Raw genomic sequence first — 17,315 nt, 5'->3', positions numbered from 1 at the left:
GTATCTATTAAACTATCTCAATATTAAACCGAGCAAATTCAGTAATAGATAATCAGCCCCATCTCCAACATTTTATTGTCCTAATGCCGTTACCCTGGCAACTACACAGCATCTCCTGTCAAAGTAAAAGCATACATGGAACATAAACATTATAGAGCTGCTTCCTGTCGAGGTTTGCTTCATGCAAAACCCTCAGATACATGTAATATGGATGTAGAGCTCAGAAAAGATGGCTGATTTAAGCGCTCATATTTTTTATATATATATATATATATACTTCCTACTGTCAAAAGATTCTTACAAGAAAAGGCTTGTGTGCAGCCTCCTGTTATCACCCTTCATCGCAGGACAATGGAAAGGGGATAAATGTAGCAGGACTAATCTGTTGAGTTTAGGATTGTCACTATACTAAAATTGTAAACTCATTACACAGGAAAATACTTTAAACTAGATGCTATTTTTGATACCATAGGAATAAAAATCAGATTCAAGTGGTTGGATAACTGCAAATAAATAACCCAAATATAAAACAATTTGACAATATTTGTAAGTTGTTGGAGGTATTATTCTTTTACTGTGCAAATAATCCAGAAATCTAAAATTAACAATTGCAAAAATATGCATACAATACTTGTATTTAGTAGCGATACCCTACCAAATATATTTGTATCCGGATACAATACGTTTGTGTCAGAGTATCTAATAACACATGTTAGAGTAAGTTTCTCAAAACTCTTTGCACAAAGACAACTGCAGACTGATATGAGCCAGATACCAGCAACACTACTCCTGAAACATTATATGATGTATGTTCCCTAACTCTTGTGTCTGCATGTGTTTCTTTTTTGTATCTCAAAGGGAGACAATCCTCTCCACATTGATATCTAAGATTGAGCATAATGTATTTTAATGCAAGCAGTGTAGTGCTCACAGGTGGACATTTCAACTAGGTCTGCAAAATGGACAAATGCATCAATCAAAATATAGCTTTTTTAATTTATGGCCATAGATATGTTATTGTAGTAAAATCAACCTAAGTATCTTTCTCAGTGACAAAAGACTATGAAGTCTGGATCTGTGGCCTCGGTTCGTTATTTGACCCCAGATCTGGGTCCGAAACAAATAATGCATCGGATTAGTCCCAAGATTCAAGTTCTTATTACGCAGTTATCTGGCTTTTTGTGTTGAATTTATTTTTGTAAAACTAAACATATTACAAGCTGATATAAGTTGAGCTGTGTGCAGTGGTTGTCAGCTTGAAGACTGACGCTAATTGCAGATGAGACCTGGAGCTCACCAACTGCATAATCTGTAAATGTGCGTCTTTAGTTTCCCCATTAGCTGTTTTTTTTCTGGTATCTAAAACACTTAAAACTGCAAAATTTGTTTAAGTGAAGAAAATCATTACATAGTTTACTTTTAAAGCCAGTTGACCTGCAGGGGACATAAATGGTGGACTAACAGTGCAGGATTACTTTAAGCCCCATACATCAGCAAATAAACCTTGGCCCCTCCCTCACTCATAGCATCTTTATGAAAAGGACCTAGAGCCATGGGAACAATATGTTAGTCACTTATTTATTGTTTGCATAAAATTACTTATAAAGCTATAAAGCCTGATATATATATATATATATATATATATCTAGATATATATAGATATATATATATATCTATATATATATGTCTTTTAAATTTTACTTATTTTTCTGTTTGAAATTGTATGCAGGTATTTGTCTATAAATGGAAGTTAGCATTGCTAAATCCAATATATTTAAAACAATATTGCATGCTCAAACACTGTCCCATTAAGTTGATTCAGTAAAAGAAAAACAAAAAGAAAAATGTCAATAGTAAACAAAGTTATCAATAAAAACACCAATATTTATACACGATTACATTAAAACAGCTTTTATTTTTTATTTTTACAACTGACATCAGAATTGCACTGTACAATAAAAGGCATACTGTTTGCAGGCTTAAAGCTAGTCAGTAAAGCAGGACAGATTAAGTTAAGAATAATTCTTCTGTTACTACAAAATCATACGATTTTTCAGGGTATTTAAGTGCTTATTTTTTATTCTTTAAAAAATATGTTATATAATGGCAAATCTGCAACAAGCTGTTCATCCAATTTGGAACATGAAAACCCCAAAATATGTTTTAATTATCCAAAAAATGTAAGTTTATTTATTCACATTTATTTGTTTATATTAAATCCAATCTATAAATATTCTCAGTAACTTTACAATTTTTTGATTTTTATTATGTGGAAATTTCCAAGTTCATTTTTAATCTTTAATTAAATACAGGCTAAATAAAAATAAGTTTATAAGAAAACTAAAAATACAAGTTAAACTCATTGATCTCAGTAACACGTTTTAAATCCGTAAAGGTTGTTATGATCACCACCAGGATTTGTAAATGTAAACAATTGAACGGTGTGCTGCCTCTTTTAGGCTCTGCCTCCTCCAGAGACTGATTGAAATTCTGTTCAGGCAAAAATTTGAACACCTGTAACATCAGTATAAGCAGTAAATAGTGAAGCTGAAGCTAATTTCAAGAGTTGGTAAAAAGAAAACACATGAACAAGGTCGCCATTAAATGTTAATAAGCATTTATCTTTTTTTTTTTATATATTATACCAACCACTTTGTATGTAAGACCAAATATCCAGTTGGCTGTTTGAACAGACTGTTGTTTTGATGGAAAGATCTACCAAAATCTTTAATATACATCACTAAAAAAAACAAAACCATGAAATCTTATAAAAGTAGTCTACTCTGGGTCAGCTTCCCTTTTTAAAAAAGTAATACTCATCTGACATCGAATATACCTAAAAAGGTTTTCACACTGCATGTCATGCAGAAATACCCCTTAAAACCCTGTTAATTACTAAAGCCAGTTCCAAGCATCACAGATGGCAGCAGAACAGAGAATTAGAAAGAGGAACTGTAGGTTTAAGTCTTAGATGGGTCATCATGTTGGACGAGTCAGTCTGAAAGAGGCGGAGCATAAACTGAGACACAACAACCGACAGAAAAAGGCACCCAAGGTTCAAGTAATCCAGGACCACAGCATTGGTAGTGTTTATCACTTCATCTATCGATACATTTGTTAAAAATAACAAAAATGACTAGGGGTTGTAATGACTTTCATGGAGAAATGTTTCAACCTTAAAATGGGAATTAAGGTTATAGTTGTTAATTTAGTACACACTGCCTGGCCCAAAAAGACAGAAACCAGTTGAGCTTAAGATAAAATTGCAGTCTTGTGCTGAAAAGTAAAGCTGTTAGACGACAGACTGACGGTGAAGGATATGCTATGTATTTTCAGCGGGATCAAATTATTGCTCTTCATCAAGCAAAGACACAAGTAGATGGAATAAATGAAGATAAGTTAAGAGCTATTCATTCTAAAAAACAAACAAACAAAAAAACCCTTATATCATCTGAAATAAATGGTGAATAATTTTTATTACCGGTATTAAGGAACTTAGATGTTTGAAATGTAACTGAGGAAAACAAACCATAAAAGCAGAACTGTAGGGTAAATGCAGTTTGTCCTCTCAGTCCTTGTATGGCCCTAAAAAGATGCCGTCAGCTGACTAATTTAATACATCATAATAAGCTGTCATCAATCGCTGTCTCTTTCAAATTGCAGCCACTTTGCATGGCACAATGCTATAATTCGTTTAGGCCCTGGTTATGAAACAGATTGTAGGAACTGCAAAAGGAAAAGCATTCCTTGCCTTTAGCTTATTTTTTATCATTAGTTCAAGTATTGATTAAAATAACATTAAAATGAAGTGTTTAAATAATGCAGCTCTAAGTGAAAGTCAATTACTCACATTGAAGAAATGCATTACAATAAAACCACTGCCAGGTGGTGACTGACTGTTTGACTTTTGGCCAGGCATGTTTTATTATAAATACCCACATGTGTGAAGATATAGTGTTTGTGTATTAAAGTGTTATTGTTTCTCCGTCCATGTTGGCACCACTTGGTCTTCCTCCTCCTGCTTGTTCTGAGTGGTATTTTGGTTGTGATGGGACTTGTGTACGTTGTGGTGTTGCATGCAATGGTTGGTCAGCCACGGGTGCATCAGAAGTTCAGATGCTTTCAGTCTCTCAACAGGGGCCTTCCTCAGCATGCAGCTGATCAGACACTTTGCCTGTGGGGATAAGCTATTGGGAAGGCTGAACACCCCACGGCGGATCTTGGCGAACAGTGCAGTTGGCTGCGTGTCCTGGAAAGGGTATCGTCCAATTAGCATGGTGTACAGGGACACGCCGAGGCTCCAGATGTCTGCAGCGCGACCAGAATAGGAGCCGTTTCCGTTGGTGAGCAGCTCGGGGCTGACGTAAGCAGGACAGCCGTGTCTGTCTTTGAGAAAGTCTTCATCGAGGTTACCGTGTAGGACGACACAGTCATTTAGGCCAAGCAGGGCAAGACGAGTTCTGGAAAGAAAATTGAAATAAACTAAAATGTTATTTTCCTTCTAGGTCTGAAGCAGAATAATTCTAACATCAGTAATGTGACCTTAGGCTGCATCTTACCTGTATTGGTCCATAAATACGAATCGTCGCAGCTTCAGGTCCCTCAGGATGACTCCTTTTTGATGACAGTGTACCACTGCGTTTAGCATCTGAGCAAACAGACGCCCCGCCTCTTCCTCTTCCAGACGCTTCCTGCTGCGCACGTATGCGTGCATGTCGCCATGATGATCGGGAAGAAAAACATACAGGTTGTCTTGACCGACCACCACATCCTGCAGACTGCAGATGTTGTCGTGTTTACCGATGCGGTCATATGCTGCTAACCGTTCCTGGAAACCACGCAGAGGTAGAACCTGCAACAAAAAAACATGCAAATACTTGTAGTACAAAAAAAAAATATCACTATTGGTTATATTTGTAAGGACGTCTGCATTGTTGCCACTACTAGCAGCTTATTTTTTGGTTGTTGTTGGCCCAGTCTTACCTGACAAGTGTACTGCTTCTGTGTGCTCGTGTGCACTGCTCTATAGGTTTCCTCCTTCTCACAGCTTTCTAACAGCAGGTACGCTCCGACTCTGGATGGAGGCTGACTCGGGCTGGACTTGGGTGCCGGGTTTGTTGGTGTGAGGTAAGCTGATAGGCTGTTTGCAGAGGGGGAGGTCTCCAGACAGGCTCGTTTACATTTTGGTAAGTTTTCTTGAGGCTCAGCCAGCAGCCTCTTCAGACACAGCTGACTTCTGGTGGTGGCCATATCCATCCTCAGGTATTGCTGCTGACAGCAAATGACATGAGTTTTATTATTATTTGCCCGGTTATACCAAACAATTAATTTTTCATGCTGGTATTTCTGAGATGTCTACCACTTTAACTAAACCCGATAGATAGCAGCAAACATCAGAATCCTAAACACTTCCTCTCTGATGTGTTTGAAGCACCACAGAATGCAGATAGAACTCCAAATCCACAATGAGAACTTTATAAGATGCAAAGTTTACATAAACCCTTTTCTGAGATTTTTAAGCCACTTATTACCTTAATCAATACATTTTTCACATCTTCTCCTCATTGCACAACAGCACCCTCTTCAGGAGTAACTGTGACTCTGCCTCATTCTTACACCAAAACCTCTTTGGTGACATTAGGAAAAATGATGTATTAGTATCACATCTGACTGTGTTCTGCATCCCTCCTGCTTACATGTTACACAGTCGGTGTCTATACGCTTCCTGATGCAACTTCCTGTAAGCTGACAAGCATACAGCTTTCAGATCGTTGCATCAGAGCAAAACAGTTTATAGTTTAAAAATGCTCTAAATACAGTCAACACCTACATGCATGCACCGCCAGGGTGCGGGTGTGTGTGTGTGAGTCTATGTTTGTGTGAGTAAGTTTCTCATAACATGTGGTCACCTTGGTGACACTTTATGGAAACCGGCTATGGGGCAACACTGCTTTCGCTCCTGCTGAAACAACCTGAGTCACAATGTCACTGAGGCAACGTCATCCACCCACTGGCATGCACACAGCAAATCTGGCCTCACTTGACACTTTTGATTGTGAAACTAGCTTAAAATAAAGCGATGGAGAGAAATGACTACTGAGTTATTCATAAAAGAAAACCCACATGCAGAAACTTTGCACCATGCAATCTCTCCTTGGGCATATCATTAATCCCTTTTTGTGGTTTAAAACCATAAAAGTTGCAACCGTATAAGTGAGTTTTCAATGCAACTGAAATTAAAGATTATTATAAAGTATTTTTGTTAAAATGCACAAAATGGCATCAAGATTAACAGGATTATTTCCGAGCAGAAAAATGTATAAATCTAAATGAAAACAAAAGAAATAAAGATGGAAATGCAACAAATAAAAATAAGGTAAGACATATTCAAAGACCAAATGATGTATTTTTACAAAGCTGCTAAGATAATGTATGATCATATGAAAAGAAAGGTTCCGTAAAATCTTCGATCAGGCTAATCTAATCCCTACATTCTGTGTTTGAGGCAAAATCTTTCAGAAGAAATAATCCAGGGGATATCAAAACTGCTTTACTGTAAAAAAAAAGAAAATGTAATCCAAAACCAATTGTAATCCATAGACGGAAAGCAGAACTGCACAATATATCAAACTAGATATTACTGTATTTTTAACATGTGCAATATTGCAATCAGGAAAGTCTACACAGTGATTGGTAAAATCTTATAAACCTGCATGTTTAGTTGGCCAGGTGGGTGTGCTCCAACTGCCCTAATGCCCACATCTGAGGTATAATATTTTTATTTTTGGTTTAGACACTAAAACTGAAACAAAGTGGTGGAACATTGTGTAATTGTGAGTCAGATGTATGTTGGTTAAAATATCACATTTTTAGCAACAATATTGCAATTGCATATTTTTTAATATTGTGCAACTCTATAAAGCCTCAAATAGAATTCCTAACATTAAAACCCAACATGTTACTAATATAGATTTCATTTTATAACAACTTCTTCTTTAAATAACTTTGCAATCAAGAAAATGTGTTTTTTTAGGGTTATAGGTAATCAGATATTTTAGATACTGTTTTTCAAATTTTAAAAATGAACCTTAAAAAAAAAAAGAAAAAATTATTTCAAATGTGGTTTTAGGCAGTCAAAATAATCAATATGCATCAAAAAGTCAGTGAGCATCGTTTTTGTTTTTATACATTTCTGTTGTCTGTTGATTATCTCTTTCTTGGGTTTTTGCAAATTGTTTAAAATATTTATAAAAAAATGATAGGTCCATTATAAGGTAAAATCCCTGACTTCCCTAACATGTGTCGAATAGAACAAAAAGACTAATATATGATTTAAAAAAAAGGAAATAATTAGATGCTGATTTGGTTTAAACAAGTCAAACAATTTTTTTTTGCTTCCTGTTTTGTTTTGGTTCTGATTCTATGGAATTAAATCTTAATTGATTTCCATTGCGACCAGCAGCTCTGCTGATCTCAGGTCAGTTTCTTACCTTCAGAATGACTGACTGCTCCGGCGCGCGGGTCAAACCGGTGAAAAACACAGTGGATAATGTTTTCTGGTCACTTCTTTGTGTTGCAGAGTTGCAAAAACGAAGACGTGGGAAAGCAGCTTATTGTCTTGAAACCGAACTCCAACTGGGACCGGTCACTGTTGCACTGGGAGAACTGGAGATGACGTTTGCTTCTGTTTTAGTTGCGCAACCTGTCGTTCGCCCTTTAGCCGGTGGTCGTCTGGTTTATTTTGGACGTTTAAATGAATCAAATAATTACACGGAGAAGTCCAATAAAAAGGTAGTTAAACCTCCAAAAAAACTAACTTGTTGAGTCTTTGTTGTTACTTCCGGAGCTGAAATGACAAAGTGTGTTTAAAAGCCGGGCCTTTCCTCCGTCTAAGAGCCAGATATTGAATGCGGCCAGTCTAGGTTGAATCCCCGCCGCGCTCTGCTGAGCCTGTCGCTGGTTCTCCAGAACTTTGAACCGGACTAGAGGCTCTGGCTGGCTCCGGGTTTGTTTGGTTTCATTGTTTCGTCCCGCGGTGTCGTCAACCCGGAGGGGCGGAGCTTAGATGTTGCAATCCACAGCTGGTTGGTCGTCAGACTGCAACAGTGTGGGGAGTGGGGCATACCTCACACATTTCCGATTGGAGTCATCATGACACATAAGTTGGAACCTAAATTTATCTACCCACGAAGAGTTCCCTAATAAAACTACAACAAATATCTGGAAATATGCTCGTGGTAGAGCGCGGAGCGCTCGTATTCACATGTTAGTCCTGACAAACTGAATCTTTCAAAATGAAAAAAGAAAAGCTGTTATTAAAAGTTGAAAACTACATCTAAGTTTTCCCGAAAAGAACAAAACTATTACGAAGTATTCCGATACGATTGTCAATATGCAAAATATATTTTTTTATATAAAATGTTTCAATTCAAATTTGACGTCTTGGTGTCACTTGACCACCAGAGGGCGCTGTTTTGATCTAGAAACGCTTGCAACACAAATACCGTAACCACGAAGAACACGAAGAAGCGAACAAATTTCAATAGAAAAGATAAAAAAGTTATCAGAGAGGTACCTGACCTACAAAGTTCCTACTCCAACATAAACACCCCCAAAATTTCACAAATGCAAAGAGGCTTAAGTTGTTTTAATAATAGAATAATATCAATTAAACATCAAATCAAGAAAAATGTGGAGTTTCTTTTTTTTCATAATTCATATCACCAAAGTTTGTTTCCATTTGTGCAAAAGGGCTCCTGCCTGTATGGCCTTTAAATTGTTGATGTCAATGCAAAATAATGTTTCCCATGCATGTATGGAACTACTGGAGATACTGCCCTAAAAAGATCTGTTAATTTAATTTTACAACTTGATATATAGCCTTATGTGATATAAATAAAAAGGTGAGATAATGTATTAGAAGTTAACAATAACAAGTTTGTTCCAGTAGTGGGAATTTTGCCTTTCTTACACAATTCATTCCTAATTTAGTAAACATATTCTACAGTGGTTCAGAAAGGACATAAACACAAAAAGAAACTGGAATTAAACCATTACCTTAAAACCCAGACAGGTAAATCTTCTTAAACCAGCCTCTGATGACAAAAACAGTTTTATGGTCTCCGTCATTCTCATTCTGCAGCTCCACTTGTCCCATTTAGGTTAGAGGTTTAAGCATGAAAGAGAAAATTACAAGCTCAAACATACTCTCTTTGAAGATACCACTTTAGAACTTTGTCAAGTGAAATTGACATGTATTATCTTCTAAAAGCCTCTGACTGAAGCTCTGTTTAGATCCCAATCACAGGTGTTTGTGCAAGTAGAGCTTTTCATTATCTTACTATTGTTATAAATCAAGTACTCTAACTGGCATGTATGGGATGGATGGGGGCACATTTGGTAGCACTGTTGCATGGTCCAGATTCCAGTTCATGGTCTTTCTGCTTAGGGTTTGTATGTTCTCTAAAATATGTTTCCTCCCACAGACCAAAAGCGTGAATGTTCAAATAAATTGGTGTTTCTAAATTGCCCTAAAGTGTGAGTGTGCATGTCTCTAAGAGTTTCTCTCAGAACCCACCAATGTTTTAGTTTATTTTAAATAATATATATACATATATATATATATATATATATATATATATATATATATATATATATATATATATATATATATATATATATATATATTTTTTTTTTTTTTTTTTTTTTTTTTTTTTTTTTTTTTGAAGAAAAAAAGGCATAAAGACTTTAATTTGTAGACTAGCTTTTGTCCTTTTCCTTTAATCTTTTTACTAGTTCTTTGGAATTGTTTTGTGTTGTTTTTCAAAGTCAAGGGGGAAAAAAGTGATCTGAAAGGGGAAAATAAATTTAAAAGTAAAATAAGTGTATTGGAGAGAACAAATGATCACACTGATAGCAAAAACTGATGTTATTTGACACTAAAGAAAAAGTTTTGAGAGAAAATATGTTGCCATAATATAAATAAAAAATAAACTAACTTTTGGAAAATGATTTCCAGGGAAAAAATGCTCTCTCAAATATTTATTCATTTTTGCAATCAGAGTGGAAACCTTTTCTCTCAAGAATAGATTTCTATCTCAAAAACTTTTTTCTTCACTCTCAAAACCTAAGTCTTTGCTCCTGATTCAGGATTTTTCTCTCCGTGTGAAAAATGTATCTGCAATAAGAGTGTTGCTATTTGCCAGTCTTATTGCAAAACAACAATATCTGAGAGTAGAAAAACTTTTTCTAATTGTCAATTTATCTTTTATTTATTCTAAGACAAAATATTTTCTCTAAAATGATATAATGTTTTGATGTCAGTGTATAAATGCTCTCTCAAATGCATTTACTTTATTTTCAAAATGATTTCCCCTTCTCTGATAACTTTTTTCTTGAATTTAATAAAAACAATTTGAGGGACTTTAAAAAAAACATGTCTGCGTTATTAAAATTATGATTATCAATGGAAGTGAGAATTTTATACCTTAAACAGGACACTATTGAATTAAATGCATTACGATTTTAGAGGGTTCTCGTGTTTTAGAAATGTAAATTTTCTGTAAATAAGAAAAAAAAACCAAAAGAAAAAAACAGACAAATTCATAGTTTATAGAAAATTATGTGGCTATATCTTTTAAACAGCCATGTCTGAGTAATTTGTATTCATTAAGACTGAATGTTGACCTCAGTCCATCTGTTAAGAACAGACCTTAATCTGCATCCCTGCTGTAGTAGGAGCTCCAGCAGCATCACCCAGTTAACTCACGTTGGTTACCTACTCAACTAAAGTAACCAGTTTAGTCATTGTAACTAATTCATCTACACTTACTTTTAAATTATTTATTAAGATAATGATTTTAACCACATGTGTTGATATCATATTCTCATTATATTAATTCTGTAAAAACAAAAATAATTTTCATGATTATATGAAAAGTGATGTTTTAATAGAATAGACAAATCTTAATTTTCTGTGAGTTGGAGGCATAAATCATTCTAATGTTAATACTGATAATATGAGGTAAAAGAATAACTTTCTAATCTATCTGAGAACTTAGGCTCCTCTACATAAAGTCATGGATGGTACATTGGTCTTAAAGTCCAGTGATTTAGAGGTGCTGTCTTTTAGATGTGTTCGTGCTTCAGCACAATTGACACCAACATCATCTTAGTAGCAGAGCTCAGTAGAGAAAACCAAATGTTAGTGAGACTGTATTTATCTTGATCAGGTTTACACACCTTTTATAATTTACATAGATTTCAGTCCTGGGATACGTTTCACAAAACAGGTTTACTGAAAACTCTAAGTTTTCTAAATCTGAAATCAGGGAAACTTAGTTTTCCGTTTCACAAAGACAGTTTCCTCAAAATCTGTCCCTTTTATTATAGTAACATTCTCCCAAGAGCTAACCTGCTTGGGAGCAGGTTTTGTTCCTGCTGACAAGCCAGTTTCCTCTGTTTCCGCTCTCGTTAAAGCCAGCCACACTGTTTTATTTCTGGATTTAGTCAGGAGATTTTTGTTGTAAATTTGTGCATACGAGGATACGTTTGAGGAGGATCTTATCAAAAACTGATTGGTATTAAATCACAGAGAATTAAATATTTGTAGAGAGAGGGTTCCGCAACTCAGTTGACAGGATATGAAATGTATTTGTTTTTTGTTTGTTTAAAATGAGCAACATGCAGATCATTTTATTTATTTTTTTAAAAGTTCATGAAGAATGACAGAAATAAATTCATTAATTCCTTCTCACAGTTATTTTCTTCTGCATGTTGGATTTCCTTGCTGATTTGACAAACATCCAGTTTGGGTATCCACAGGTTCGAAGAGCATCTTTGATGTATTTCTGTTCTTTGTGCTTCCCTTCTGTTTTTGTAGAGACATGCTCAGCCCGGTGTTGTAAGGTTCTGATGACTGAAAGTTTGTGTTCCAGTGGATGGTGTGAGTCAAAAAGAAGATATTGGTCTGTTTTTCCTATACACTTCAATGTTGAGGCTTCCACGAATTTGGCTTGTCAATCAGTTATATTCTAATACAAATCACATAAATATCCACAGCTAGCTCAAAATAATCATCAAGATAATGGCTTTTTTTCTATTTACCTTTACACAATATTTTGGTGTACTCAAATTAAGCATCAGTGTGGAAGAATATACTGCTTTTAAGCATATTGATGTTTTTTAAATACAGAAATTCCAAACATGGAAATTATTGAGAATATTCTACAAAAAATCTATAGTACTTTTACTATAGAACTATTTAAAGTACTCATAAACATATACTTCCACCCAAGGTGAGAGACACATTTACAAATATAACGTATTTCATGTGGTATTAAACAGCAAACACATAAAGAACATTGGAAGAAATGCAACAACGCAGAATTAGAACTCATGCTATAAAGAGCTATAAAATAACATACATTTTTGGGACTTCTTTAGATTTATTTGTTTCTTATAAACCCATTAAACATTAAAAAGTTCTGAGTTTACAGGAAAGTGACGCATACGATCATGCCAAGTTTTCAGAATCATTAGGAGTTTAAACCAAATATCCTCAGAATCTGCAGAACCAGACTTTTAGTATGTTGTTAAACTAAATAATTTGCAAATTAGGACAGCTGTTGAACTGAACATGGGAATATTTCTCATCTTTTTTGCTCCTTGTTTATCTTTGTTCATTTTTTCTATTTAAGTTCAGTGTTGCTTCAGTCGTTAATAACTGCATGTGAAATTATGCCTTGCTTTGTTCTTTTGTCCTCTGCATCAAAAAGCTCAAAAGTCTTGTTCTAATTCTATCCCTCTTAGCATATTTTTTTGATGCTGTTGTTGAGGGCACAGCTGCTCTGAGGGCGTTGATAAGAAGAGATGGACAGGGGACAGAAAGAATGGAGCCGTCTACCTGACCTTTTAAGAAAACCAAAGAAAAGACTAGACTTGGAAACTTCTGTAAAAAATGTGAACCTCTTTAAATGACGAAATCTGGTAAAAAACTCTTGTAACTATAAACTACAATAACTAATTAGCATCAGCATTTGACACTTAAGCATTTTTCTACTACTTCCCCATAATAAATCTTTTGTGTTCTCTTTTCCTCCTCAGTCTGACCCCCCCCCCCCCAAAAAAAAACATAATAAATTATCTAAATATAACTACAATTTTAAGAATTCTGTGTCTTTTACTGTATTTAGGGTTATTTTAATCTGCGAGTTCAACTCAACCTTTGATAAACCATGCTTCAATCTAGTTACAAATATCTCTAGATATTTGTAACCAGATTGAAGCATTGGTTGGTAGGTTTATCAGCCAATATCATGTACAGGAGCAATAATACTTACTCTGGATTTACAGTTCATGTTTACACTAACTAAAATAAAACCTCAAAGAAAAACATATTTACACATGTATGTCATTTAACACCCATACTACTCTATATAAGCACAAAAACATATTGGGTAGTTATTGACTCCTGACCTTTCAAACAGAAATGGCTGCATATTTATCACTTAGCGTTGAAAGTAAGCTACGTTTGTTTGTAGGTTATATTTGATTTGCCAGTTCTCAGAGGATATAACCCAGATAAGCTTGAAGCATTTTTTTATTTTTTTATTTCTTGGTTTAAAAAACCCTGGATTAGTGTCAGAATGTTCAGAAGATGTGAAATTTAAGTAAATTGGATCTATACAGGATTCTTTGATGAAAATCAAAATATACCCAAGCTTGGTTCTTAATTTATACTTCCCATGAGATTTTTTTTTTAATCAATTAGATCCTGACATGGAGCTTTCAGGGAACACCTTTCAGCAGGTTAACAGGAAAAACTTGCCGTCTGCCTTATTTCTCTGGTTAAACATTATTTTCTCAGGAAGCTTGAACTGATAACTTTCATAGAAAAGAACAGTTGTACTAATGACCACTCCCGTTCCATGTATGCATGTAGACATTCATGCTTTAATGCGAAAAAATGCAAAATCCTTAGCTGGTAAATATCAGAGTATGTTTTCAAGCATGTAGTAATTTTTCTTTGAGTTGACGTTGTGAAATGCTGATATAATCGATCTTCAAATCCTTAAATGCTTCAAAGTGGCTTTAATGAGACCCATGGATAGATGAGTCTGCACACAAAATACAACATAATCTGATTTAAAAAATAAACAACAGAATATGGAGAGAAAAAAACCTAAAACATGTCCTTAGTGTCAGCACCTAATTTTTACATATATTTTCTCTGCAGCTTATATCAGAGGGCTGACTTTACACCGCTGCTACTTTCAAATATTTATACTGCTTATTATATCTGTGGAAACTGAACCTGCTATCTCATTTAGATTCAGTGGGCCTAATGTAAATAAAATATGTTTACTTCATCTCCACTTGATACTTGGTTAAGGCTTCGTTTGCATGAATTTATAAAATCGGAATTGCATGAATTACGACATCACTTTTGGCAGGAACAGCACTGACAACCTGAGGTACTGCTCAAGGGTTAGGCAAGGCCAGGATGCTTTAATAACATTGTTGAAACTGGTTTTTCTCATTTTCCTTTATGAGTGGTGGTTACGTCAGACTGCTTGTCAATCAAGCACATGGATTCCATGATCATAAACCAGGCACTGGAATGTTTGGCAGTGTGTGCAGCTTAATGATATCTCTCAGAACCAGAAATAAACATGGAGAAGCAGCATTTAGTTCCTATGCTACACTTATCTAGAACAGACTACCAGAAAACTGTAAAAGTGAGGAAAGCCTGAGTTCCTTTAAATCAAGACTAAAAACACATTTGTTTAGGATTGCCTTCAATAATCAGTTAGAAAGGTCTGAAAATGTTCTGTGTCCAGGTTGCAGCTTTCACATTTACGAAAGGTTACTTGCAAAAGTGTGCTTAAGTTTCTAAATTCTTCTTCAGTTAAAGTAGTTGTAGCATCAGCATCTGTTTAGGGAGAAACGTAAAAGATATGTTGGTGCTGAAAGCAAAAAAGACAAGCAGACCTCCAAAACAACAACAAAAATAGTATCTCAGGATAGCAAAAACATCTAGAGATTTGTTCAATCTTTTTTTTCTTCTTCGAAAAGTTACATTTCAACATCAGTACAGGAAGTTTATCTAAACTTTTCTCCTTGAGTTGCTACAGTGGGAAATAGGCTAAATTGACGCAGTATTATTTTTTTATGAGAGCAGATACCCCACTGTTCGGCTTTAAAGAAATTCATATATTTGAAGGTGATGCAATATCGAATTGTATGACATTAAAGTGATACTGCACAGGGGGGGTTCTCACTTCAGATGCACACTGTTGCTCTACACGGACTAAAACGGATAATATCTGACAATTTGTTCCTCCACAGAGTCAAAGCTAAGCTGTTACCCTGTCAGTGATCGTTTTTGTTTTTGAAAATCATGCAAAAGCTATTGCACGAAATATTTGACACAGTGCCTACCTCAAGAACGCATAAATAAGAAAACATTGCTTTATTAGATTTTTTTTATTTTGATGTATAATTTGAAAATATTTACCAATAAATTTTTCATGCAACTCGTTCTCAATTTGCAGCCAGTTTGAGCCGAACAAAGATGCCCATGTAGGTGAACTTATCCTTTAATCCCTGCAGGAATCACAGACAGACATCTGTTTCTGCACTGGTAACACGGTCACATCTTCATTACACAGATTTCCTGTGTGCTCTGACCTCTGGCCTTTGCATCTCTGTGTGTGTGTGTGTGAGACTATCTATGCTGATTCAAAGTGACAAGCGAAGAGCTTTACTGACCTGGTTACACACTCACACAACACACACACTATTGCAGCAGGTTATCTCCACATGGTTAGCGTGTTTTTACGCCACATGATGAAATATTGAAGAAATAGAGTAGGAGGAACACAGTGTGTGTATGTATGTGTGCTTGTTAAACTTTACTGTCTCTTTCATAACCGATGTGATGAAATCAGAGGCCAAGTGTCTGACTCAACTACGGCCTGCCACGGGAACACATGCTTACTGGGAGCAACACTCGCATTGTACGCACACACAATCAGTACACACATATTTGTTCACATTCTTCTAACATGTGCTGCCCTCATTCTCAGGGTTATCAGCGGCTTTGCACCTGTGCTGCTGACACCAGGACGTTTTGATCTCCACCTGAGTCTGCAGTCTGTCACTCTTTGTGTGTGCGTGCGTTGGTACAGCTTTAAACTTCCTGTGGATCAACGTGCTGTCTGGTTCTGAATCTGTTCTGGTGGTCTCTCTCTGCTCCTCTCTGTGTTTCGCCTCAGGGCATCCTGATCCGTTCAGCCTCGGGGAAACACTCAGTTTAAAGTTTGGCTAACAGTGGGAGTTTAAGAGACTGTAAAAGCCCCGGGGTAGGTAAACGATGAAACACCCTAGAGCATGTTCTGCGCATGGGCCCGCTCGCTCTGTGGTCTGTGCTAAGCGCTGATTATATCTGGCAGCTTTGTGCATATTCAGGAGGTGAAGTAATCATACAGGTGAACCTTCCTGAAGCTCATCTGTTTCCTTTTAAATCCAAACTTTCCGAATACACAGATCATATTATATAAAACAACTTGTAACAGAACTATAATATGGCCCTGGAAACATATGTTGACCCCAGCTCTGCTTGGAACATTTTAATTTTACATATTCATATGGAGATTGAAAGCTTCATTCAGTTTTTAAATTACCTTTTTCTTGTATGGTTTTATTGTCCTTTTAAGTTTGCTATTTGATAATGTTGGATGTGATTTGAGTGTTTTAGGGATGGTTTATTTAACCTACATAATAGGGTTAGAGCAAGAAAAAGTCATGTATGTCTTTTGTTTGTTTTCATCATTTGTGCATCTGTTTCCGGATGTGGCTCCCGAGGAAAATGTAAAGAAAGTTCAATGAAGTTCAGAATCAGAAAGCAATACATGTTAACAATTGAAAATGATTTTGAAAAACAGTAAGGGACAACAAAAAGTGGATTCCTCTTTAAAACATTGAGACACGATGTAAAAGATTGTTTTATTTGTCTTTGCTTAATTGGCACATTGTATGTTAATGAACACACATGACAAACAAATGAATGCAAACATGTTGGATTGTAGCCAAAGGCTAATTTCCATCTGTTGTCCTGCAGGCAGTGGTTACTGTACAGAGGGTGCATTATAAAATAATAAAACTGACAAAACCCTTAAACAAACAAAAAAATTTATTATATTTGCACCAAAAAACACTTTACATTTCTAACATCATTCACAATAACACACATATAAAAATCTCTCCGCACATTTTGCAAACAAGATCCAACTGTAAAAAAAAAAAAAAAAAGT

General features: G+C 35.5%; 1 protein-coding gene across 2 annotated transcripts; it reads right to left on the bottom strand.

The window, feature by feature from the left end:
- Positions 1–1,895: 1,895 nt before the first annotated feature.
- On the bottom strand, positions 1,896–8,050 carry trib3 (tribbles pseudokinase 3). 2 transcript variants are annotated; one of them, XM_038280883.1, is made up of 4 exons: positions 7,491–8,050; positions 4,984–5,271; positions 4,560–4,852; positions 1,896–4,460 (listed from the first exon to the last, which is right to left on the bottom strand). In XM_038280883.1, exons 2-4 carry the CDS (start codon positions 5,254–5,256, stop codon positions 3,974–3,976), a joined length of 1,053 nt encoding a protein of 350 aa, XP_038136811.1. In that variant the 5' UTR covers positions 5,257–5,271; positions 7,491–8,050; the 3' UTR covers positions 1,896–3,973. The 2 variants fall into 2 exon arrangements, with proteins under 2 accessions (XP_038136811.1, XP_038136810.1); XM_038280882.1 differs by having other exon boundaries at positions 4,984–5,268; positions 7,491–8,049.
- Positions 8,051–17,315: the final 9,265 nt, after the last annotated feature.

This window comes from Cyprinodon tularosa, unplaced genomic scaffold (genome assembly GCF_016077235.1).
Source record: "Cyprinodon tularosa strain WSP-4 unplaced genomic scaffold, ASM1607723v1 ctg165, whole genome shotgun sequence".
NCBI lineage: Eukaryota > Metazoa > Chordata > Actinopteri > Cyprinodontiformes > Cyprinodontidae > Cyprinodon > Cyprinodon tularosa.
This window is presented reverse-complemented; position numbering and strand designations above follow the sequence as displayed.